A 26810-nucleotide genomic window follows, 5' to 3' on the forward strand; every position below is an offset into this window, starting at 1 on the left:
AATTTTTCAAATAAACTTTTAGTACACAACCGTCTAAAATAATAAAATTAGTTACTAATTTAAGTGAAGACTAATTTGAAAGCGTTAAATACCAATTTTAAAAATCAATTTATAAAATATTAAATTTAATTAATATAATGATTAATTATTTTTTATTTTTAAATGAATTGATATTTGATATATATAAAAAATTAATAAATTTTTGATTTAATTTATTATAATTGAAATACAAAATTGTAGTAGCTTTTGTGAGTCCTAAGAATGGAATAGGAACCTTTGAAGAAAGAACTAGTCTCCACTAATCATCAATGACTGAAAAGGTTCTCTCTTTATTTCTACAAATGTGGAGAAGTCTTTGCTCATAGGTTGTTTCCATGGTTCTCCATCCATTTGCATGAATGCATCTTTCCATTCCCCTCCTCTCACTTCCAATCGAATTGCTGATGCCTATAAGTCGTTATCTAAACTCAATTTCAATCAATTTTTAAAAAATCACATATATCAAACAATAATAATTACATATATCAATATATCAAAATTATCATTTAGAACAATGATAAAAAAAATGCTAATTTTAAATTATACCGTTTCATCGTTATTAGTTTCACCGTTATAAATTAGTTTAGGATAAACCCTAAATCCTAAACCCTAAAATTACTTTTGTCCTAGATGTCTTTCTCTGTGTTAGCTAGGAGAGTTTTGTATAAGTAGAAGACTTGGAAGTAAGTCTAATGAGAAAGGTTATGGTTGAGTTCATGTATAAGGATTGAATCATCCCTAAAATGATTTTTATTTATTTATTTTTTATTGTCGATAAAAAAAAATCTCTTATAAATTAGTGAAAATAAATTGATATTTTTTTTAATTATCAAAATAATATTTTTTATTTCTTATATGGTCAAATTACTCTATAGGACTATGTGGGAAAAGATGATAAGATATCTCCATTCAACAATCATAAATTATAAGATGTTTTGTTTGTTTTATTTGGGCATTTCATTAAACTATATGGACATTGTATAAAAATTTTAAACTCGATATGTTAAAAGATGGAATTAAAATATTTTGTTTCCATTTTTGTTTCTTTTTTCTATTTCTTTAACAATTTTTTGCTACTAGTCATAAATAAAAAAAATATAAGTAGCACATATATGTATTTAAATTATAGCTTAAATTTATGAAAAGTTAAGGAAAAGAATTTGTAAAGATGTGTGGTACCTGGGCTATATGCTTTGCAGAAATCAAATCAACCATAACAAATGATGCATGCCATCCTTGTTTTAGACCAAATATTTCTACAAGTCCATCATCAACGTTTGCTTCTACGAAACCTCTCTGAAACACATTAAAAACTGTCATCAAAACTGCTGATTTTTTTTTTATAAAAAAAATAACAGGTTTTGTATATTACTATAAAATTTGGTATTCCAAGTAGGTTTGTGCACATCAAAATTCATCTATCCTATGCACCATATTAAAATACTATAAAAGAAAATAAAATATAAAACAAGGGGTGGAAAAATGTTATCTTATGATATACAAGAAAAATCCAAAACAATTAGTCACAAAATGCAGTATATTAAGATATCTTATGATTATACATTATATATATATTGGTAAAGAAGAAAGTGTTAAATTCTTCTTCATACGTTATTAGATTATTAAGCCTTCGTTTGATTCCACGGCTCACCCTTATAAAGGATAATGATTAAAAAAAACGAAAATTAGAGAAAACATCCCTTATTTAATTCATTTTATTGGCTTATAAAAATGAAAATTAAAGAGATGAATATACCTTCTTCCGATGACGAGAAAAAAGAAGAAAATCAACATAATTATACACGTAAAGAGTTTTTTTTTATCATAATAACACATACCTAAAAAATAATTAAAAAATAAATAGTAATTATTTTAATTTTTATGCATTTTTTATTTTATTTATTTAAAAACCTTATTTTTTTAAAACTTTAATCCACTTTTTTCACTTGTTCACTTTTCTTTATCAAATTTATTAAACCAAGCAAACAAATGTTATTAAGAAGTAGATTTTAACATTAACCAGAGATAAATACATTTCACAGTATATAAGTGAATGCAAACCTTACCTTGTAAGTTGGGTTTATAAGGTTAAATTAGACTTAAAGTCTACTCCTTAATATGATATTAAAGTCATTTATAATCTATCATAGCAGTGTTTGTTAACCTAATCAAGTTATGCACTATTGGAATGCTATCAGACTATCCCTAATATATAATTCTACGTACAAGTTGGAGGATCTCAACATGAGGAAGGTGTATTAGAAATTTCACATCCATTAGAAATAAAAACATTTCAGAGATAGGTGCAAACCTCACCTTATAAACCAATTTATAAGGTTGAGTTAAGCTTAAAGTACACTCTTAATAAATGTTTCATAGTCTATACCAAATCTTAATTTAAATATAAAATGGTTTGTGCTTAAAGTTAGAAATGAAAATGGAGAAGATTACTTTTTTTTACCATGAAGAAAATGTAACGTTTATTTTAGTTATTATTATCCTTTGTTTTGTTTTAAGTTGACGAACTACATGCAAATACACACGTTATTTAAAAATTCCAAAAGCCATAAATATGACAACATTTTTAAAATATAAAATTATTTATATAATGTATAGGTTACGGTGATAGCAAGGGGAAAATTTGCAACTTTTGAGTTTTGACTAATAAGCTTTAAAATAGATTTTAAAAAGATTTAATTAGTTTTATTTTCCAGAAAAAATTGATTAGAAATTGAAGACTTAAACATTCATGGTAAAAGATTAAAAAAAATTACCTTTTTTAACAACAAAAATTTAAAAACTTAAATTTGAGTTAAGAGCACACAAGACCTACAAATTGATTTTTTTCCCAATTTTTTGTAATATTTCAATTCTATTCTTAATTCAGTTTGGTTCAATATAAACTTCTGAAGTTCATATGAGATTGAAAATAAATAATTTATATTATTCGATGAGAGAAATGAAAAGGTTGCTCGTATATTACAAATTTAAGAAATACTAATATTTTTGTACATATTAATTTCATTTACTTTTGTTAAAATGAATTTTTATTCAAATTTTAAGATAATACAATTGATTTTTTTTCATCAACAAAATTATTGTTTAATCAATATAAACATGAATTAAAATAATGTTTTTATTTATAAGTTTATTCATTAACTAAAATCCTTTTTTTTGTGTGTTTTCAATAGGTCCACTTTTCAACCTAGTTCTCCTACGTGGCAATTGCCTTTTACATCTCTATATTTTATAAATCCACCTCATCCATTATATTCTAACCATAAAAATAACCTTTCAAAATTTTTAGGTTTTCTGAAACGTATTAAAACACTTTAAGGTTACACATTTCATGAACATTTTGGGAAAGTATGTTTCGAAACAAGGATTTTAATATCTCTCAAAATGCATAATATTTTGAAATAGATAAATATCAATTTCGAATTATATATTTCTGATGACATTTGAAATACTCATTTTAAAATATATTTCCAGAATATTCCTAGAACGTGTAATCAAAACTTCGTTTTGTTGAAAAGTATTTTACTTATAAAAAAATTAAATTATTGTTTTCAGTTTTCCACGATAAAAAGGCACGAAAAAAGTTTACCTGTTTAGTCTCTCTTAGTTAAATATAGGATAAAAAATTATTTTGTAACAAAGTATGGTACTTGATTTAATTTCCCTTTTATCACATATGTAAAAATAATGCAATTATACTTTCAACCATAAGTTCAACATAGGATTATCAAAGGAAAGTTCAGTTGAATACCTTTTCTAAATACTCAGGTGTGAGGTTACCCCATGGATTTCTACCACTTCCATAACTATGAAGATTTAGAGCAACTATTGCTCTTACACTGAAACCAAAGGACACACAACCATGTAAAAAGAATGTTATCACACTAATTAAACTACTTTGAATTCAAAAAACAGAAAAAAAAACAAAGTTTGAATGTGGAATGAATACACATCTATGGGCTACTAATATGCTAAAGGATAATTATGCAAGTTTTAAAACCCTTTTTTTATACTAATTAATATGAACTAGTAAAGTTATAGATATAGGCAACTAATATAGATATAGAGGCATAAGTTATACTAATGATTACTCCGGTGTATTGGTTTGATTAACTTCTATTTACTAAAAAAAATTAAATAATAACTAAATTTGGAGACAAAAAATAATTAATCACTATATAGACTAGATTAGAGACTAATTTAGAGACTAAAAATTATTCATATTTAAAGTGGTTTCTATTATTAATAAAAAAAATTAAAATGATTTCTAAATTGATATCTAAATTAGCTACTAAGTTTTAGTTACTAATATTTTATAGTCTAAATTAGTCTATAAAAAACTAATAGAAACTAATTTAGAATATAAAGTAGTAAGTAATTAATGGTTAGATACCAATTTAGAAATTATTTTATAAATTTTTATTAATAATAAAAACTGCTTTAGATACCAATAAATTTTTAGTTTATAAAATGGTTTTTAATTTAGTCAAATAGTAACTAATTATTTTGGTCTCTAAAATTAGTTTCTCTTTAATGATTTTCTTATAGTGATTACTTAGTTTATTTTTAGTTGTGAAAGGCTGGAAGATGTTGTGTGTTTATTGTTTTGCAGGGAACATAAAAAAGGAGGGAGGCATGGGTAGGAAGTCAATAGTAGATGGGAGATAAAAGAGAGTAAATGTGTAAGAACAAATTAATAGAGGAAGAGTTAATCAATATCAAATATGGTAACTCATTTCATTTCTTTGACATAACGGATACAATTTTATTATAGTTTTGGTTAGTATTTACGTCAACTTATATTAGTTTTATTTTTTTTGTAATTGTGAAATTTTGGATCATGCATGTCTATATGAAAGATATATGTAGTAGGATTTATTTTTTAATGGACTAATATTAATAGTTTTTTTTATAAGAGTTGAAATATTTCTTAAATACTCTATTTATTATTTTTTTTTATAAAAAAACTAGTAAAGTTTATTTAATGAAATATACCTTGTAGGAACTGGAACCTGCTCCCACTCTGAGCTATTGATCTTTTTGACATGCATCCGCAAAATGTTCTTTAATCCCCTATTGTAAGATATTGTTGAAGAATTTATTATTAGGAACTCAATAAATAGTTAGTTATTTGGTAATTTGTTGATCTTTAGCACTAAAACCAAGACTTTGATACTTTAACCTAAAATTGAAACAAAAAAAAAAACTATCATGTAACCATGTTCTTAAAACATTTAATGGACTCATAAAATGCATGCGAATTAAAAATATGATGGTAATGCGTGAAAAAAAAACTTTGATGGTAAAATTCCCGAAAGATATAATGGAATAATAAAATGTGTAAATTGTATTTGTAATATATTACTTTTGAATTTGTAATATATTACTTTTGATATATAGAAATAATTAATCATAACTATTTTCCTTTACAATCCTTATGGAATTAAAAGTAATAATTATTTTTAATATTGTGTTAATTTTTTTTTCTAATCCTTGTTTATATATAAAATGATAAATATGAATAATTTATTTTGTAATTTAAAATAAAAAATTATATGTAATTGTCTTATTTAAATATTACATTATGAAAATGTAATAATTATTTAACAAAAATAATGTAAATACTACTTCTGATAATACATCAAATTTTTAAAAAAAGGTGTGAAATAAAACTATATATCAGTAATTATTTTATTTATATAAAAAAATAAATACATTATTTGAATTGGTAATCCTAAATAAATAATTTTTTATTACCTTTATTATCTTTACTGCTATTCTTTTACTTTTAGTGTTAAACTAGTTATTATTAATAGTAAGAACTGAAAACAATAATAAGCAAATCTTGTCGGGGCTAAAAACTAGATAAAGACATATTTGAAAATACTTGTAAAAATATTTAAGAAAGTTATCCACCTAAATCTTAGAAGATGTATACATGAAAATACTTTAAACTTGTTTTCTAATTCTTTTATCTCAATAAAAAATTGTAGTAATTTTTCTGTTACACACTTCATTTAATGTGTTTTAGATAATGTTATAAAAAAAAGAAAAAGATAAAGAAGCATGCATGCACTAGTAGATGTATCTGACCTTAAACCTGGATCACTAGTGCATGGTGTGAAGAACCATCCTTGAGTACATGAGTAACCAGAGTATATAATCTACAACCAAAACAACACAAATTTGTTGCAATCCTATATTTATTAGTATTATTCAATCTTTGACATCATTAATGGTGTGTGTTGGACTATGCATAATATAAAAATAATTTTTAAGTAGTGTTTATAAAAAATGAAAGCACAAATAGTTCCACAACAAGGGTACCACAAAATTATGAAAGTTATTGAAAAATAATGTAAATAGAAAAAAAATAAATCACACGAGTTCAATAATTTGAATATATAATATTCTTCGAGTTATTGCACCAACTTTATATAATGGAGTTTCCTGTGTATCCTTCCTCACGACATGTTATGTAAATATACGAGTGAAAAATGAATGGATTGCTTAAATTTTGATTTGGGTTACTAAGTGATTTATTAGTTTATTTATATTCATTAAAATTTCATTAAAAATGTCTAATCCATTCATGCAAAAGATCTTTTAAAGAAGGGATATATGGATATTCAATCCATCCATAGATTTTTAAAAGTTATGATTATTTTAATTTTAAAAAATTAAAAAAATTTGAAAATATACTTTTAATTCAATACTATTCAAAGTATTTTAGTGAAATTTTAATTAGAGTATCTTCTTTATTTTAGTGAAGATATCTTTTACTTAATCACAATCAAGCTAATTACAATTAGGTTAAAATTGAGTTTCTTTCAACAAATTTTGCACACTCAATCTTGGCCAATCGATCTTTCACCTAACTTAAACTAGATGGAATCTCTTTAAATATCTTTTGCATATTAAATTTTTTACCAATAGATCTTTAAACTAACCTGAAAGTAGAGTATGATATGTTTATCCTTAACTAGTAAATTCAATTAATATGATAAGGGTAATTACATCCTGACGAAGGATTTTCAATTTAGTCTTAACTAAGTATCTTCATCTAAAAAATATGTTGATAGATTTCTCTTAAAAACTCTCTAAAAAAAACATTGGAATTTGAAGAAGATTACTTTTATAAGGGTAATTATACTGTGATAAAGAATTTTTAATTTAGTCTTAACTAAAATATCTTCATCTCAAAATATGTTGATAGAATTCTCTACAAACTCTCAGAAAAAAAGGTGTTAGATTTGAAGAAGAGATAGCAAAACTCTATGTATCTCACAATCACATTGTGTGAAATGCATCTAACTATTTCAAAGCTAATAAGAAAACAGATAAAAGTGATTTTCTCACGAACACCACAACAAAATGGTGTATTGGAAAGGAAAAATAGGTCATCAAAACTATGTTGAATTATAATTCAAATCCTATGGGTAACATGCTATTTACAAAATAAAATATGTATAAGACCTATTTTGAATAATACCTACGAATTACGAAAAGAAAGAAAATCCAACATATTTTATTTCCATCATTTCAGATATTAATGTTTCCACCAAGGACAAACTTAGAAATTTTGACTTCATAAGTGTTGAAAAATTCATGCTTAATTATTCAAAAACATCTAAAGCATCCACAATTCAAAACTAAAGGACAAAAATTGTGGAATAAGCCATTGAGTGAAAACATGTTGATAGAACTCTCTTACAAACTCTCTAAGAAAAAATGGTTTGGGATTTGAAGAAGAGATAGAAAAATTCCATGTATCTCACCAACACATTGCGCGAAATGCATCTAACTATTTAAAAGCTAATAAGAAAGAACCCAAATCCATTTCGGTACCTAAGAAAAACATTATTTCTATTGTATATGTGATTAATAGAAGGAAAAAGGTCCTAATCATGGTACCTAGTAATGGGTGCTCATGACATATCACGAGCAAAATGTTTATGTTCCTATACCTTCAAAAATGTCAAGGAGGAAGCATGACATTTGGAGGAAATAAAATGGAAGGTAATAAATATATGGATGTAGGTGTGGATCCAACTTTTTATTTTAATAATGTTATTTTGGTAAAAAGGTCTTGGACACAATCTATAGAGCATAAGTAAAATGGGTGACCGTGGGTATAATATTTTCTTTAGCAAAGATCAATGTGTGGTCAAGGTGACAAGAATAATATATTTTCTACTAAAGGACAAGGAAATTTATACAAGTAGATATGCATGAGTTATCCAAACAAAAGTTCTCTTTCAGGAAGAACATTGGGTATGATATAAGAAATGTAACGATGGATGCTTGAGATTAACCTCAAAGCAATAGAAGTTAAACCTCATAAGAGAATTAATCAATATGTCATTCAAGGACAACTTTCTCTGTGAAAGATACATAAAGGAAAAAACAAATAAAAGTGGTTTTCCCACTAACACCTCAACAAAATAGTGTATTGGAAAGGAAAAGTAGGTCATTACAAGGAATGACCAAAACTATGTTGAATTATAATTCAAATCCCAAACACTATGGGTAGAGGAAATAAATATAACATGTTTTTTTACAAAATAAAATCTATATAAGAACTATTTTGTAGATGACTTCCTACAAAATATGACAAGAAAGAAAATCCAACATATTTTATTTCCATAATTTCATATGCTAATGTTTCATCTTGAACACCAAGGAAAAACTTGGAAAATTTGACTTCATAAGTGATGAAGAATTAATGTTTAATTATTCAAAAACTTCTAAAACATACACAATTCAAAACTCAAGGACAAAAGTGTTGGAATAAGCCATTCATATATGATTCAATGACCACAAACCTGATAAGGAATTAATATATCTAAACACTGTGTTTTCTAAGTTGTAGGTTGACAATTGCAAGATGAAAGCAAAAGACTTGTCAATTCAACTAAAAAAATATTAGAAAGCATCTAACAAGTAACTAGACGACATCGATAGAATGGTTGACTCTTTAGTGGATGATGTTATATAAAGGTGCGAACCCATAAATATAAACTCATTGCTAAGGAGATATCATCCACGTTAAACTATCTTTGAACCCATAAAAAAGAGTCAAAACAAGATCCATATTTCAAGGAAACTTTACATTCATATCCTAGTTGGATAAAAAACCATTTACAAAGCTCTAGATGATCATGATTGGATCCAAGCTAAGACGAGCTTTATCAATTCTAAAAGAATGACAATTGGAATATAAATGAAGAAGGTGAGTTTCTTGTAATGAAAAAGTGTGCCCTTTGAATAGGTAAATATTGTGATAAAGTTCTATACGATGTTGGACATAGAACCTAGTGATTTTTTAATAGAAAAATATGATACACAAGAGTGTTTATCATATATACTCTTTATTGTACCTTATAAAAAATATTGCATTGAAACAATAATCTCCTTAAAAGGAGAATAAAGATCAGGTAAGCACAAAATTAAAAATAAAACAAGAAAAGAAAGACAAAAAGAAGGAACAAAGAAAAAAAAAGAGTTTGTTTATGAAAAATTACAACACTAAATAAATTTTTAATGAAAATAAAATTAATATATTTGAAAATTTCTAGCACTTTAGATTTCTCTTTCATTTTTTTTTCCTTTCCTTTAGATTTGAAGACTTTTTCAAAGAAATTTGGGATGGAGTTTAACAAAACAAGGAATCAAAGTACCTTAAAGGGTTTTTGAACTCTCCATGACATAATTGATGCAAGGATTGGAAGAACTTCATGAAATATATAGTCTTCAAACAAAAGAGAATAATTCTTTGTCATTTAAACTTTCCAAAAATTACTTATCATACTTGGTAAACCATTCAATTAATTATAAGTGTATTCATCATATTAACATTCTTTTGCAAAATTTAAAGTAAAGTTTTATGAAAAATAATTTGTAAAGATATTTTAAACCTAGAAATTTGGGATTTGAGCATTGATTTCATATATGATCAAGGCATCGTATGCAGCTTAATTAAGTTTGAATGTGTTTATAACTTGTTAATGGCTAGAAAATTCATATTCGATTTTGGAAGATGGATAAAATAAAATTATATTTAATGTTTCTTCTTATCTATAAGTAGATATGTTGTATGTGAATTTATGGTTAAATTCTCTTCACAAGGGAAAGATAATGAGGACCTCAAAAGAACATTAGGAATACTAGAGAATTATTTTTTCTTTCAACCAAACTATGTTTAAGAATTTCTTCTATTTTAATGCCTCCAAAGCCCATGACATCATTTTATATTCCATGGTTGGATTTGATACCTTGTACATGATGAAGGTTGAGTCTCTTATTTTTGTAAACTATACCAATACTCTTTTTCTCGTGTAACAAGTTAGTTAGACACAACAATGAGGCATAATTTTAAATATTAAAATTTAACATAATTAACAATACATTATTGATATCCATAAAAAAAACTTTAGGCCTAAAATGAAACACTTTAATAAGGTAGCAAAATTGAGGTTGAAAATACAATATCATAAAATTAAACTCATAAAATAATATTTTATTCTTCATATCACATAGTAATTCATTTAAGAGTAAGTTTTTATGTTTTTTTTTTAAAAAAAAAATTATCTTTGTCCAAAACATTAAAAAGATTTTTATCCTCTATAAAGTTATTGATGAATACATTTTTTTATAAGTGTTGTTTTGTGTCATCTTTGTCTAATAGACCATCTAATGACATGCATCTAATTGGAGCATTTGATACACCATATTTAATGGTTTGCATTTATCTTCTAAAGCTTCAACATCTATTCATTATTGTTAATGGATGATAATTTTTTAGTTAGTTAGGATTTGTACATTTTAATTAGTTATATTATAGTTAGTCTATGTACACTCTACATTATCTTAGTTGAATGAACAACATCATACATACGTGTTTAGATAATTCATATTGACCATACATGTAATTCTTTTATTTTTTTTTCAGTTTGAGTGTGTTTTGTCTATAAACTTTATGTAATCACTATATCTTGTTCTAGTATGTGTTCATCAAGAGCAAGTGTATAAATATATCTTTCTTCTATTTGTATCAAGTATTTCTTTACATATAGTTGTTCAATGTTCGTTGGTCAATCAGTGCTCTTACATGTTTATGAGTGAATTTCTTAATTTCATGCCCAACAAATTCTGAAATGTGGATTTTGGAATTTGGTGTACTTTCCATATGTATCAAATAAAAGTTGGTTTGAGACATGATGAGAGAGTTGGTAGTAATATTCTAATAGGCAATTTTATGGGTATCGGGTCTATTAAGATTCATATGCAAGAGAGATTAGTGAGGACACTGTCAAACATTTGTAACATTTCAAAACTAAAAAAATATTGATTTCAGTGGGAACATTGTTGAGATCCTAGACGGTCTAATCCATATACTCAATCTAGACGATCTTTATGAGTTTTAATGATAACAAACACTAAACATGATTTAATTATTTAAATACAACTTTACCATCTAAATATTATAATGTGTGTTTTCTGTTAGCTGAAGGATCTCTAGACCATGATAGACAATGTTGCAATGGTCATCTAGCAAAACCTATATAAAGGATTCTAGATGAAGAAGAAATTTTAACAAAAATCTTCAACTTTTTCTATCTTCTAGTGCTCCTATAGTGCCAAGTGTTTTTATGTAGGTGATGAAAACCATTTTAATTCTTCACATAGTGAAGTAATCCTTGTGAGCTTAAAATGTTCTCTATTTGAAAGTATTCTTGTTTCATTCTATGAGGTCTTAATCACATAGGGAGGTTAAGACGATATGACCTGGAGTGGTTTGTGTACTCATTGTAACCAAGAGTGATTTGTATACTCATGTAAGCGTTAATTTGATTAGTGGAATCTTTTGAGAAGTTTGTTTAAGGGAGAACTAGATATAGCCCGCGAGTTTGGATGAACTAATATAAAATCTACTTGTGTTGTTTATGTTGCTTGTGTGTTAGATGGTCTAGTATAGTTCTCTATTAAAAGAGTTCAGACTATATTCAATTCCCCTTCCAAAGTCAAATGTACCAACAAACACAAGATGCAAAAGGGTTAAACATCTTTGATCTCTCTATTTGTGTTTGATAATGCTCCATGACATATGCCTCTAGCCACATAACTAAAAAATGGTGTAATTTTTATGCAATCGTGGCTTACTGGGTAACAATTGTATGGAGGCTCTATAGTTTTGTGAGCACTATGTCTAGTTAAAGAATTTGATAAACAATGTTTGGTGGTTTGTGTTTATCTTCTAAATCTTCAAAGTATACTCATTCTTGTTATTAGATGATTATTTTGTTTAGTTAGTTTGGTTTTTTAGTCATATTGTAGCTAGTCTATATATACTCTAGCCCATCTAATTAATTAAGCAATATGAATAACTTCATGTGTTTGTATAATTTGTATTGATCATCCATATAATTTTTTATTTATAGATTAAGTGGGTTCTATCTATAAATTGTGTAATAACTATATTATATTCTTGTATGTATTAATCAAGAATGAGTTTCTAGATATACTCTTTTTCACATCATGTCATATTTTTATATCTTTCTTTACATATTTCTATTAAATGTTCACTAGCCCATCTAGTCTTCTTACGCATTTTTGTGGGAAATTTTTTATCAGATATCCACCATTTTTGTTGTTGTTGGCTCTGTATGGCTTGACTCTTGAAAGCTTCACTCGATCAAATTGACAAGTTGCCCCGATATTAAAGATGACTTTATTTATATTAAATTGGATCTCAATCACAAAAAAAATACACGTGTCTCAAATTAAGCATGACTTGATCCTATACACATTGGATCTTTTCCAAGTCACTCTCAAATTCTAATATTCCTTGTTATTTAGTTGACTCTTCTACATTCCATAATTCTATCTCAACTACACAAAAGGATCTTAGATTTTGAAGATTGCCCAACTTTATTAAAACTAAATTAATCACATCATTATTTAGTGGATATGATCTCAATTCTTAGTACATTGCTTTATACTTGAGACTAAACATTTGAAATATGGACAAATATAAATGAGTGATCTAATAACTACATCCCTTATAACAAGGAATAAACATTTGAAGCATAATAAAATATGAGAGATCCTATAAAAAAAATTTAGATAAACTCTTATATTATCATAAAATTTTAGCTTAAAATCTAATATAATTCCAAAAAAAGTATTAGCTTATAGGATGATGATTTTCAAACTTACCAAGTTTACATCGATTAAGTATTACCTATGTAGGATCTCAACAAGCTAATCATAATATATATATATATATATATATATTTTACGATATATCTCTTTATTTTTACATCATGTACACTTTCTAACTTTGTCTACAAAACATATTCAATATCTTGTAAGTGTTAATAATTTATACCTTATTTGCAATTGGACCTTGTGCAAGGTAAGGTTTGTCATTTCGAAAATTATGAAAACCATAAGCTACTTGAGCATCCATTCCTATAAATAAAAAAGTTATATTAATATTCATAAATACAAATTACAGATATTAAAAAAATATTAATTCTAAATCAATTTTCAAGTCATGAATGCATGAGTTTGTTTGTAGGAATTTAGAAATTTTTGTTTGCGAAAGATATATTTTTTTTATTCATTATTTCATTATAGTAACATAAAAAATCATTTGAATGAATATATATATATATATATATATATATATATATGAAATTGATGTCCATCAAATAACAGATAAATCAACTCTTTCTTAATCTATATTATACTTTTTTGAAATATAATACACAATTGCATTGTAATAATTATATTTTGGTTACAACACACTTAATTATTAAAAGAGCTTACTAAATTCAATTTGTTTCTAAGTGGATAAAGTTAGTGACAATTGTGCATTAGCAATAATCTCGCTTGTGTAAATACTATTCATAATAAAACTCATTCACATAACCTGATTATATACATAACTTTTGGATGATGAAAAGTATTTTTTTCTCTTTATTTATTTCTTTAAAAGAACAACACCTTTATTTTGTTACTTGAAACCTTAGGAATAAGGTAAATGTAATAATAAAGATTAACATGACCAAAGGTAAGCATGTGAAGAGAAAAAATTGTAGGAATACAAAAGAGACAATAAAAAAAAAGTAGTAATTAAGAAGAATAAGAACAACCAAAAAGGAAATTACCTTTTTAATTATAACTCCATGGAAAGCATGTTTAATGAAAATGATGTTAAATTCTTATTAAGAAGAAATTTCAATGATAACAAAAAAAATTAAGGTTTTTTAAAGTTACGTTGTTATTGGTATGAAAATATGATTATACAAAATGATATTCAATAAAAATTATAAAGAGTAAGAATCTAGATTTGATACATCAATTTAAAGAATGCAAATATCTATAAACTTAAAAGAATGCAAATATCCTAAAAATGGACACTTCCAATAAGAAAAAACCTTAAAAAGAATTCTCTAGAAGACAAGTTTAAAAAAATGTAAATATGAAAAAAATATAGAAGAAAATCTACTTTGTAACAAAAATAACTTGAAAATAGGCATAAGTTAGTGATTTCTTGAATAACTTATTCAATGATAGAATAGAAATAAGGAGGTGTAGTAACACCTTAGATGAAAATTCAAGTTCTACATTTATAAATAAGGCTTGAATGCTAATGGTCAAACCATAAAATATGAAATTTACTTGGTCATTGTAAAACATCTTTTAGTTGAATATACAATTGAGAGTTTAAATAACATTTTAGTGTTATTTGTGTGGAAGTGGACTATCTTAATAGACTTTTCTCAAGTTGCCTATAATCCTCTTTGACTTTCTTTTTAGTCTCCTAGGAAATGTGTCAAAAGCTTCAACAAACCTAACCTAGTCACAACACCAAGAAACCACCAAGAGAAACAAAAAACTTGTTCCAAGAAACACAAAGAAACTCCCTCCAAGAAAACCCTTTGTCTTTCCACCTTTGACCATAAAAAAACTCACCCATAGTTTACAAGAACCATATCATCAGACTTACCATCCAATCCATGAAAAAAACCCTACAATACCCTCCTTACTCATCTAGGATCATCCTTTTACCTTTTCTAGTCATAGTTGAACCATACCCTACTTAAAGGCAACATATATCCATTAAAGAAAGCAAGTATTGGAAGTGAATGTTGCCTTCGATCATTTTTGAACTTGTAGCTTGTTTTGGATGGTTCTTAGCATTTTTGTGAGCCTTTAATCAGGTTCATATCAAGTGGTACCAGATATTGGACCATTCTAAGCTTATAAAAGTGCACCAAAATTAAAAGGATTCAGAGAAATAACAAAACAATCACAAGGTTTGTCTAGTCAAAATTATGTCATTAAACACTCAAATCAATCACTAATTAGTTGCAAAATCAGTCTCTAAAGGTTAGCCACCAAACTCAATTATATTGTTGCTTGGCTTTCTAACTTTTTAGTGGTATTGATTTTGAAAATTCTGAGAAAAAAATAGTATTTTAGTTGTTTATTTTCTTACAACATCAAGTAGGCAAAACTTTAGAGTCTTTTGTTGGATCTTGTTGTGTAAAGAAAGTGATATCTCTAGTTCTTTGAGAAACTATCTAAAACAAATTTGAAGACACATTTTCTTTAAGCAGTTAGATACCATATTTGAGTTTCTTTACCTTCCTTTCTTTTGAGTCATATGTTTCTTGTAGTCATATTTATGTTAAATTGTATTATAGTTCTTTGTTAAACTTTTTTTTTTTTAGTTTGTGTAATTGAGTTACTAAGATTAGAGGTATAATTGTTCTAATCTTGCTTGAATTTTTCTAATGTTTGGCATAGCTAGTTCTGGACTTTTCTTAAGAGAAGTGGTACAAAATAATTTATACACATTCTTGTTTAGAAAGGTGTTGGTTAGACGACCCTTCAGTCAAAATCTCTCCAAATTAAGTAAGAAAAAAATCCACAAATACCATAGTAAAAGTACCAAAGGAATCACTCAATATCAGGCAACAAGTTTACTAAAGCCAAATAGCTTAAGAGATTTAAAAGGTTGCCAAATTACACAAAACAAGAAGGTACTCTTACATAGTTTTGTTGCAAAAGTGGTACAAAATTTGTATTGTAACTGATAACTTTTATAGTAAAAACTATAGTCTTTTAAAGAGTTTTTCTTTACTCTCTCTTTTCTGTCATGCCATTATCTGATTTTTGTGTATATCATTTCTTGCTTTTGTCCCTTTTTAGTTTGAGTCTTTAAAAAATCTTAAAAGTTGTCTAGTAGTTTTCTTACCTTCTTTAGTTTTTTGAAATCTTGGCAAAATAAAGAAGAGAGTTGACATATTTTACTTGGGGCCAACAAAGAAGAATAATTCTCCTAAAGACTAGCAAAGGTTTATCCTTAAGCAAGTGAGTGATCTTTAAAAATATTGAGTGAATAAGAGAGACTTTCTTCCTAAACACCATTTTCTTTAATTAAGAGATACATCACATGCTAACTTAGCAATTTAGTCATTCTTTTTGGTTATCTTATTTTTCATTGTCTTTTAACCATTTCTAAGTCTTCAACACTGAAATATCCTCAACACATCTCAATCATGCAAGGCTTGATGGCAAGGATTAAGATGTTAGAGGAAAGATATGTGCACCAGAGAAGTGGAGGAAGCAAAACAAGAAGACAAACTTGCAATTTCTCCCTACGATGGTGACCACCAAGATGAAAATTATTATCTCCATAGAGATAGGAGACAAGGAGGAAGATTAGTAAAATGAGAAAATTTAAAAATCTAATGTAAAATTGCCTACATTCCAAGGACTTTGCGACGTTGAACTATATTTTGCATGGAGTCTAAAGTAGATAAAATTTACCAAGTATACAATTTTGAAGAAACATCTAAGGTCAAGTTAGCAACCATAGAGTTTGAAAATATACCTTGATTTGATGGAACCAAGTTCAAAAGGACATTCTACATGGTAAGAGGTTGACAATTCTAATTTGGTTTGATCTTAAAAATTATATGAAAGAAATGTGTGTTCCTTATTTTTATAGGAAGGAGTTACACCTAAGACTTTAAAGACTCACCCAAGTAGTAAAAAGTGTAGGTGAATACTTCAAGGAGATGGAGACTACTCTCATCAAATCTGAGATTGAGAAATCAATGGAAGAAACAATGACTAGGTTTATTGATAACCCAAAATAGAGAAATTTAAGATGTGGTGGATAAGAATAAGAATGTGTGTTAATACCTAAGACGAAAATTCAAGTCCCACACTTGTAAATACAACTTGATACTCATAGTTAAAACCTTACAAAAAAAGGAAACTCATATGAACATTGTAAAACACCTTTGAATTTAATATACAATTGAGAGCTTGAATAGTCTTTTGTGTGCTCTTTGTTTAAGAAGAGCTATTCCATTATTTCCATTTCTTACTTCTATTATTTTGTATTATTGGTATGATCTTATCTACTCCCTTGATCACCACTTAAGCTAGCTAAGTCACACCAAAATAGAAGAGAAACATTAGGCTAAACCTACCCTAGTCATCACCATCAAGAAAAATAAAAAAACTACCTCCAAGAAACCCATTTGACCTTTGGACACCAAAAATTTACTTATAATTCAAAAGAATCATACCATTAAACACGCCATCCACTCCACAATGTAACCAACAAGAATCTTTTTCAAAAATACAAACCAAAACCACAAAGGCTTCATCCTAAAAAATATATATATCTCTAAATCATCAACTTTTTAATTTAGCTAAAGGTTAATAATATTTTGAAGTTACATTTTATTACAAGTTTCATAAAAGACAAAGAACAACACTCTTATGTTTTCGAAGAAAAAATATATAGTTAAGACTATTAAAACTACAAGAAAATCATGAAATAGAAACCAATTTTTAGAGACCAAAATAATTAGTTACAATAGAAACTAAAATAGAGATCATTTTAGAAACTAAAAAAAAAATAGTTTCTAAATTAGTTTATATTATTTTCTATTATTGTTAAATAGTTTTTAAATTGGTATCTAATTAGCAACTAAGGTTTTAGATACCAATTATTTAGTTTCTAAATTTAGTCTCTAAAACCTTGGTTGCTAATTAGATACCAATTTAAAAACTATTTAACAATAATAGAAAATAATAGAAACTAATTTAGAAACCAAATTTCATTTTAGTTTCTAAAATGGTCTCTAATTTAGTTACTATTGCAACTAATTATTTTGGTTTCTAGAAATTGGTTTCTATTTCATTGTTTTCTTGTAGTGTAATACAAATCACAATATTGCAATTAGAAGATAGGAAAAGTGATGCTCAAGCATTTAACTTGTTTCAAAGTATTGTGGGAAACACTATACATAAGATTAGTCTTCAAAAGAATTATTTTTTAAAAGGTTCATGAAGTTGTAAGAGAATATTTGCTAAGAAATTTAGTACATACCAATTGTTAAAATTAAAAGTCAAGGTAAAGATAAAGATTTTCAAATAGGAAAAATGTGATCTAAAACTTTATATTCCAGCATGTAATAGAAAAGATAGGAAAATTAGTTAAACACAATCGTATGAAACATATAACTCATGCAAAGTATAAAGATCATTTGATTGAGTCTCAAAAATTAAAGACTAATTAGAAGCCATAATGTCTACTAAGTTTGAGTGAAAAAAAGTGTCCAAAACGAGTATCGATAGAAACTTTTCAAGAGAATAGTTGCAACAAACCTCCAAAACTCAACTTAATTTTAGATTGATCTTTCAAAATTTCCATTTTAGTGCATATTCACTACAAGAAAATCATGAAATAGAAACCAATTTTAGAAATAAAAAATAATTAGTTGTTATAGTAACTAAATTAGAGATCATTTTAGGAACTAAATAAATTTTTGGTTTCTAAATTAGTTTCTATTATTGTTAAATGGTTTCTAAATTGGTATCTAATTAGCAACCAAGGTTTTTGCTACAAAATTTAGAAATTAAATAATTGGTAGTTAAAACCTTGGTAGCTAATTAGATACCAATTTAGAAACTATTTAACAATAATAAAAACTAATTTAGAAACCAATTTTTTTTTTTTAGTTTCTAAAATGGTCTTTAATTTAGCTACTATTGCAACTAATTATTTTGGTCTCTAAAAATTAGTTTCTATTTGATGATTTTCTTGTAGTGATTTATTACAAAATTGTATATTAACTCCTATATTTTTCAAAATTAGCATTTTACCTCATAAATTTTACAACATTGTGATAACAATTTAAAAATACATTCTCAAATTTCCTAATATATTGACATTATTAAGAAGAAAGCAATTTGGGTTTATATTAAAGCTAGTTGGCATATATTCTTGTAGAACACACATGCCCTAAAACCATTGAGTTGTTTATAAAAATCCATTTTGGGTAGCAACATATTACGAAACATAAAAGCTAAAAGTACCTATACTGAAGTAATTGTAGAACACGCCTTCGTAACATATAACATTATTCGACAGTTGTCCCTCAATATCTAAACCCTTCAATCACAAGAAACTTTGTATATTAGACAAGAAAAAATATGTCAAGATATTATGTTGAGAAAATTTGAAACACAAAAGACTTCTAAAAAAGTGGTGATTTTTGTACATTAGCATCAACAACGTCAAGGCTTATGATTACATAAATTGCAGGAGTCGTATAAATTCAAGGTACTTACAATAATCAATTCCAAAATGGATTTGTTCATTATTTTTCCTTTTATTTTGTTCTTGACTTCGTATAACTTTCATAACAATTATCCTCAGCATAAAATAGCTCTGAAAATACCTTTGTGTTACTAAAAAAAAAATTATTAAATAGAAATAATCTTAAAGATAAAAAAATAATTAATTGTTATAGTGATTAAATTATAGACCATCTTAGAGACTACAAAAATTATTAGTTTCTAAATTAATTTTTATTAATGATAAATAATTTCTAAATTGATATCTAATTAGCTACCAAAATTTTAACTACCAATTATTTAGATTTTAAATTTGGTAGCGAAAATCTTGGTATCTAATTAGATACCAATTTATAAACTATTTATCAATAATAGAAACAAATTTAGAAACCAATAAAATTTTTTAGTCTCTAAGATGATCTCTAATCTAATCACTATAGCAACTAATTATTTTTTGTCTCTAAAATTAGTTTTTATTTAATAATTTTCTTATTGTAATGTTATTTCTCTAATAAATTATTTTTGTGATGAGCATAATCACTAATCACAATATAATACATTGATTGTGAATTGATATATTTCTAATTGTAAATAAAATCATAATTACTTTTAATACATAACTTGTATTCATTTAGTGGGTGTTATATTTTTTACACAAATATGCTTTGTTATTAATTTTATACTGAAAGTGTTTCTTTGTGCACACTATCAAAAATCTTTTTTATCCCATAAAATAAGTGAAATGATCAAAATACTTCATATAATTCGTTTTCATTTTGAAAAGTTCTTTCCATAATATATTCTAGAAAAATTATTCTGGAAAACATATTTTAGAATGTATTATATGGAAATCTTATTCAAAAATCCTTTCCAGAAAATACTTTAAAAAATTCTAGAAAATGTTTTCCAAAATATATTTATAAATTCTAAAGGTGTAAAAAAACTAATTTGAAACTCATTTTAAAAAAGCTAAAATCGTCTTTTCGTCTATTGGGAGCATGAAGAAACACCTTTATATTATGTTTTGTATATATGATGTAATTTTATGGGCAATTTCTAAAATCTCCTTGTATTTTGACCCATATACTCCTTGGTCCTATTACTTTCAAAAACATGCAAAAACAGTTTTTAAACTTTTCGAGTTACACTTCATTCTAAATTTCTTACAATCACTACAAAAATGAAAAATAAATGCCATATATGTGTCATGATTTCTAGCAGGTACCAGCTTTCAGTTTTTAATTAACTTTTAATTTTACTTTTTTTTAAAAATTCATAGGAAAATTTACTTAAAATTTAGTTTATATAAAAAAATGATATAAAAAATCCAAACCTCATCAAGTGTGAACTCTACTGCATGCTTCAAAGAATGTGGTGGTTCTATCTCTGTGCCTTCTGGCATTGAAATAGAAAATCGCCAACTGCATAAAAGAAATTTAATAGCAAAGTTATTCCATGTTACATTCGTGGTTTTGAATTATCATATTTCAACTATAATTAAGTGGAAAAAACAATTTACAAACACAATTAACCTATAGTTATTTTTATAATCACTAATCAATTCAATATTTGCAATGAACAAATTAGATTTTGATTTTCAAAAGAACTGTAATTTGCAGAGACCCACTTAAAGAAGTATAACAGACTTGAAAATGCAAAATTGTAAGATATATGTACCTATCCAAACGACAAAGTGGAGCAATAGTAGCCTTGTAAAGAGATCTCTTAGTAGCTGCCTTCCATGAAAAAGGAAACGAACCACCCTGGTAATCATAGATTAAACCAGTTAAATCCGAGAGATAGCATTGTTACGGTCAATCATTAGATTTAAAGTATTGTTTGTTTTGGAAGTCGATGTTCTGTTATGATTTTGTTCTATGGAGGACTTGTTTTGGTACTGTTATTATAGTTTCATATCGCTGCTCAGGAGTCGTACAAATGCAGTTTATATATTTCTTTCCTCTTTAACCTATTTAGACGTTTTTTAAAGACAAAATCGTAACAATGTACCGACTTCCAAAACAAATAATACCTTAAATATTATAATTGACTTTAATGATACTATCTTTCTGAGATCGAATGAGTAATTAATGAACACTTTTAGCAGAGTTTGAAGGCAGAGAAATTTACCCAACCAAAACTCCTAGAAAGGTCGTTGCCTGTACCAAGTGGTATGATCCCTACTGGAGGAACCGGTGTTCGACCTAGTGAGTGAAGTTCTGAGAGACATCCTAATACCCACCCAACACTACCATCTCCTCCCGCTACCTATCAAATCAACACACGCAGTCATCTCCACAAAATTTACTAACTAACACTTTTCTTTCTGGGATTCCAAAAACCTATATCATCAAAATATCTCTTAACATCATTCAAATCACTATACTTAAGCTGTTGTTTTTTTAGACATGTGACTTGATATGGATTTATCTTAAACTTTGACATGTGTTAAGAGAATGCTTTATTATCTATTTTTAGCCTAAACTAATTAGTAAAGTAACAGTTTTTTAATGTACTAAATGAAGTTCTTTGGTTGAAAATTAAGAGAATGAAGTGATTTAAACCTTTTTTTTTTTTATAAAAAACACTTAGTTATTTTAACTTTTTTTATCAACAAAAGAATAAAAAAATAACAATAAAGGGAGTATTTGGGGTGCTAATTATTCTAACCTTAAGTTAAAATATTATTAGGATTACAATGTCTCTAGAGAAAGTAAAGATATTTAATACCTCTCTTTCATTTTCCCTTTTTGTTGGACACTTCTTTTAAGTAAGTTTGTTTCCAACGACAAAAACATAAGAAGAGTGGAAATACAAAGAAAGTTTGAAAATTAAAACATAAAAATATAGAAAATCAAGAAAAAAATATCAGTTTTAATCATTTTACCAAGATTTGGTGTGAAAGTTATAAAAATAAAATATAATCAATTATCTTAAGAAAAGCATAATCGATGATTATATTTTTTAATATAATTGATTGTGTTTAAATAAATATAATAAACTATTTAAAATTTTATTATACTATAATAAATTATTAAAATAAATGAAATAATTTAAATTAAAAAATTATTTTAATATTAGTAATTAATTTTATAAAAACATATTTAATCAATTAAATTATAAATTAATTTTATTGTATTTTAATTTTTAAATTGATAGTTAGAAAATAGATTATACATAATTATAATTGATTATTTAAATAAATTAAATATAATTATTTATATTATTTTAATCTCATATAATAATTATTTTATAATTAGTCATCTTTTAATTTTGATTTGTACTTATTTTTATTAAATTTTAATTAAGAATATTTTGTTAATTTGATATATTTTTAATTAATTTGATTTTTTTATTTTGTCACATCAATCAATTTAATAACTATTTTTTTATTTATCTTCTTTACTTTCTATTTTTTTCAATATAAATAACTTTACCTTTTATTCACTTTCTTGTATTTTCTTTTTATTTACTTTCTTCGAAATCCGAATAAAGTCTTACTACCTACAAACTTGTTACTAAATACTAAAGTAGTTGTAATGAAATTCTTTGTAATTAGGTCTGCAAGTGAACCTCTACATTAGACTGTTTTAGGGACCTGTACATTCTATCACTTTTTGTTGGAATTTTCCTATCTATAATTAAGAACCAACATCGTCGATGCTGTGAAAATATTTAGTTCTCAGAAAGGTTCTTTTGCCACCCTCTTACATTTGAGCAAATTGATATTCTACATTAAATATTAAAAGAAATATTAAATAAAAAATAATTAATTATTATATTAATTAAATCATATATTATTTTATAACTTAAAAAAATATTGATATATAAAGTAATTTTGAAATTAGTTTAACATTTAGCATGTGAAAAGAAATGGTAGTTGTAGAGAGTAACATAGAACATACCATGATCCTCATTCTATCACGAGTTTCTAAAGCACAATGATCACCATAATTAGCCATCATCTCCAGGCAACCTAACCCATACCGGATAAACTCATGAGGCTTCACATCTAACATGTCTATAACCTGCGCTCAACTTCAATTCACATCATTCATAATAACATCATTGCGTTAAATAAACCAACATGCTATATATAATTATGCTGTTTTAGTATAACTTGTAATATTAAGAAAAATGGACTTCTAAATATATTCAACTTATCATACTCTAATCTTAAATAACATCTATGCAGATATTTATTATGATCCAAATATTATGTTTGTTTAACTTTTTATATTTCTTCAAAAATAAAATATGCCCAGAAATGTTTTACAACATCTTAATAAACACATAAATAAATATTCTCACTTTCATATTCATAAGAATACAAAAACATTTCATAAAACAAATATCTATATAAAATTTTTGTAAACTTCAATGGTACTTATAATTGGGTCAATAAAACATTCACATATTCACTTGCTACATTCCGAACCAAAGTTATATATATTGGTCTAGAATTCAAAATTTGTATATAAAATATACGATTCAGATTAGAGGTTTTTCATAGATTTTCAACAAAAAAAATATTCATCAGATACATGAAAAAAAAAAAGTGAGAATGACTCAATTATAAACTTGTTTTTGGGAGGAGAGTTCAATTAATTTAAAAAAACTCGTTATAAAGGTTTACAGAAAAAAATTAAAAGAATAAAATAAAATGATCTCATTTAATTTTCTTAAAAAGGTTTAAATTGGTATATTTACAATAAATTATTAGAAAATTCTGCTTTTAATTTATTTTTCTTATATTATTACAAATATTATGTTTCTCCATTATCTTTAATATCTTTCCCATTATTTTTTAAGGTAACAATACATCCCATAAAAAGAATGACAAACTCATATAAATGTCACCATAACTTTATGTTTAATTCAATCTCACAAAATTGACTTATAACATGAGGAGTGTATCTTATATATAATAATTTGGTCTTATTCTTAATCAATGATGGATCTTCAACACCTTTTTCCATGCCAATGAATGAATATCTTGAGTGTGATATTAGATAGACGGAATAATAGTGACACAATACCAGAATAACTAGATTATGATATACTCTAAATAACTCTCATATCATCTTAATAAGTGAATTTAAGTCTAATGTAATCTCAAGTATGACTTGTAAGGTGAGAATTTCACCTCACTTATATTATAATTCAATTGTATTCCTAATCAATGTAAGATCTCCAACAAGTCTTATGAGATTGTGGATGTCTTTGAGTGACGTGACCTATTAGAAAGGATAAAATCTTCTTGATAATTTGTATTGATCTCTATTGTTGTAAGTTATGTGAAATACTTCAGAAAGCAAAAGTCTTGTGTTTCCTAATTCACTTACCTTCCAAGGATTTATAACATGCTCCTTATACCTTAAAAGTAGGTAGTAAGAGTTGAAGGGTTTGCTTGCAGAGAGTTGAGGCATGAAATCGAACATTCTTTATTTTTTAGGCACATTTCAATTCAAATTCTTATCAATTTTCCCTTGATTCCTTGTATTTCAAGATACTTGCCTCTCTCATTCCCATATACATGTTTCTTATATACCCACATTACCTTTTATCTTGTAATGTTACTCCTTTTTAGTGTAATATTTTTTTGGTTAATAGAGAGAGTGTGACCATGTTGATCATGTTTAGGTTACCAATAAATTCAAGAGTCCATTCTCTTCTAAAATACAACTCCTCCTATTTTTCTTCTCTTGTTATGGATTCTCTCATATTGTGCTCATACTAGTTTTATAAATCTAAGTATATCCTTTGAGAGGTTCTTGTTGTACCTTATGGGACTTGTGTAACAAACAATGAATATGTCCTTAAGGGCAATATCATAAACAAGATGTCATTTTGTTTGTATTGCAACACAATATGTCCTTAAACTTCAACATCGACTCTTTACCTAAAAAAATCAAACTCTCCTATTCCAACACAAACCATATTTGTAAAACATTTTAAATTGTTCTCTAATCAAAACTTCCAATGATAACAAAAACATGTTTATGCTCTATTTTAACATATACAAAAATATTTTCCCTCTTACGATCCAAAACTCTATGTTAGTACATAAACAAAAATATTAATGACTAATCACATGCAAATAAGGTGTTATGAGATTATCTTAACCCATTATCTAACCATACATTATTTTCTGTGTATTATTCTTAAAAAACACTAAAACTACTTACGATTCTCTTATTTTCAAATATTCCTAAAAATGTGTTCAACACTAACACATATGTGTGAAAATAGATTAATAACCTGCTGGAATTTTATGCAAAGAATGTCAGAAATTAATAACCTGCTCTTCACTAATGATAAGTTGGAGTCTCTCCTTGAGGAATGGGCCGCAGCGACCACCACTGCGAGGGTTGATGAAAACCACCATCGGCACCAACGGTGCCTCCGCGTTGTCGTCGTCTTGGCTACGACTGCAATGACTCTTTCCGGCAGCTGCATCGTTCAATCTGATGGATTCGCGCATTGCAAAGCGAAGGTATTGCGGCATCCTCAACTTTTGGGTCAGATCCTCTTTGTCCACGCGAGTGCTACCCGAAATGCCACAGACCCGCAAGGACTCCACAATCATCGACGATGACGATGACTTCGTCGCCACCTTGCTCATGTCTCCTGTTGTTGAGGACGATGGTGAATCCATCGTTTTCGCTTCGATCCAATTATGAAAAAAGGTAAGCTATTGGATCTGATGCATGACTAATTTATTGGCTGCATTTGTTGAATAATGATGCATATGATCATGCGAAATTTCTAACAGGATGAAATGGAGATGTTTGGTGATGGTGTTTATTTTAATTTGTTTTCAGTTCATGGATACAAAGGTGTGGTGATCGCCATTGCCCTATGCGCCAAAAATGTAAGAGGAAGGAAAATGTTTGTTTTGGGGTTTTCATACAACAGTTCAGGTTGTTAGAAAAAAAACTAATTATTTTGAAAGAAACAAAAATAAACAAAATATCTCTGTTTCATGTGAACTAAATAAGAAAAATAGAATTAAATGATAAAAAACATTTAATTGATCCATCAAATCTCCACCAAATTAAATTTTTACATAGAGACTA

General features: G+C 26.5%; 1 protein-coding gene across 1 annotated transcript; it reads right to left on the reverse strand.

The window, feature by feature from the left end:
- Window positions 1–288: 288 nt before the first annotated feature.
- On the reverse strand, window positions 289–26607 carry LOC137821512 (diacylglycerol kinase 4-like). The gene is made up of 12 exons (XM_068626140.1): window positions 26033–26607; window positions 23637–23759; window positions 21862–21999; window positions 21409–21494; window positions 21065–21152; window positions 19471–19546; window positions 13448–13530; window positions 6151–6221; window positions 5053–5130; window positions 3809–3896; window positions 1219–1335; window positions 289–447 (listed from the first exon to the last, which is right to left on the reverse strand). The coding sequence occupies exons 1-12, from the start codon at window positions 26387–26389 to the stop codon at window positions 289–291; spliced, it is 1464 nt and encodes a 487-aa protein (XP_068482241.1). The 5' UTR covers window positions 26390–26607.
- Window positions 26608–26810: the final 203 nt, after the last annotated feature.

The sequence above is a fragment of the Phaseolus vulgaris genome, chromosome 9 (assembly GCF_000499845.2).
Source record: "Phaseolus vulgaris cultivar G19833 chromosome 9, P. vulgaris v2.0, whole genome shotgun sequence".
Classification (NCBI taxonomy): domain Eukaryota; kingdom Viridiplantae; phylum Streptophyta; class Magnoliopsida; order Fabales; family Fabaceae; genus Phaseolus; species Phaseolus vulgaris.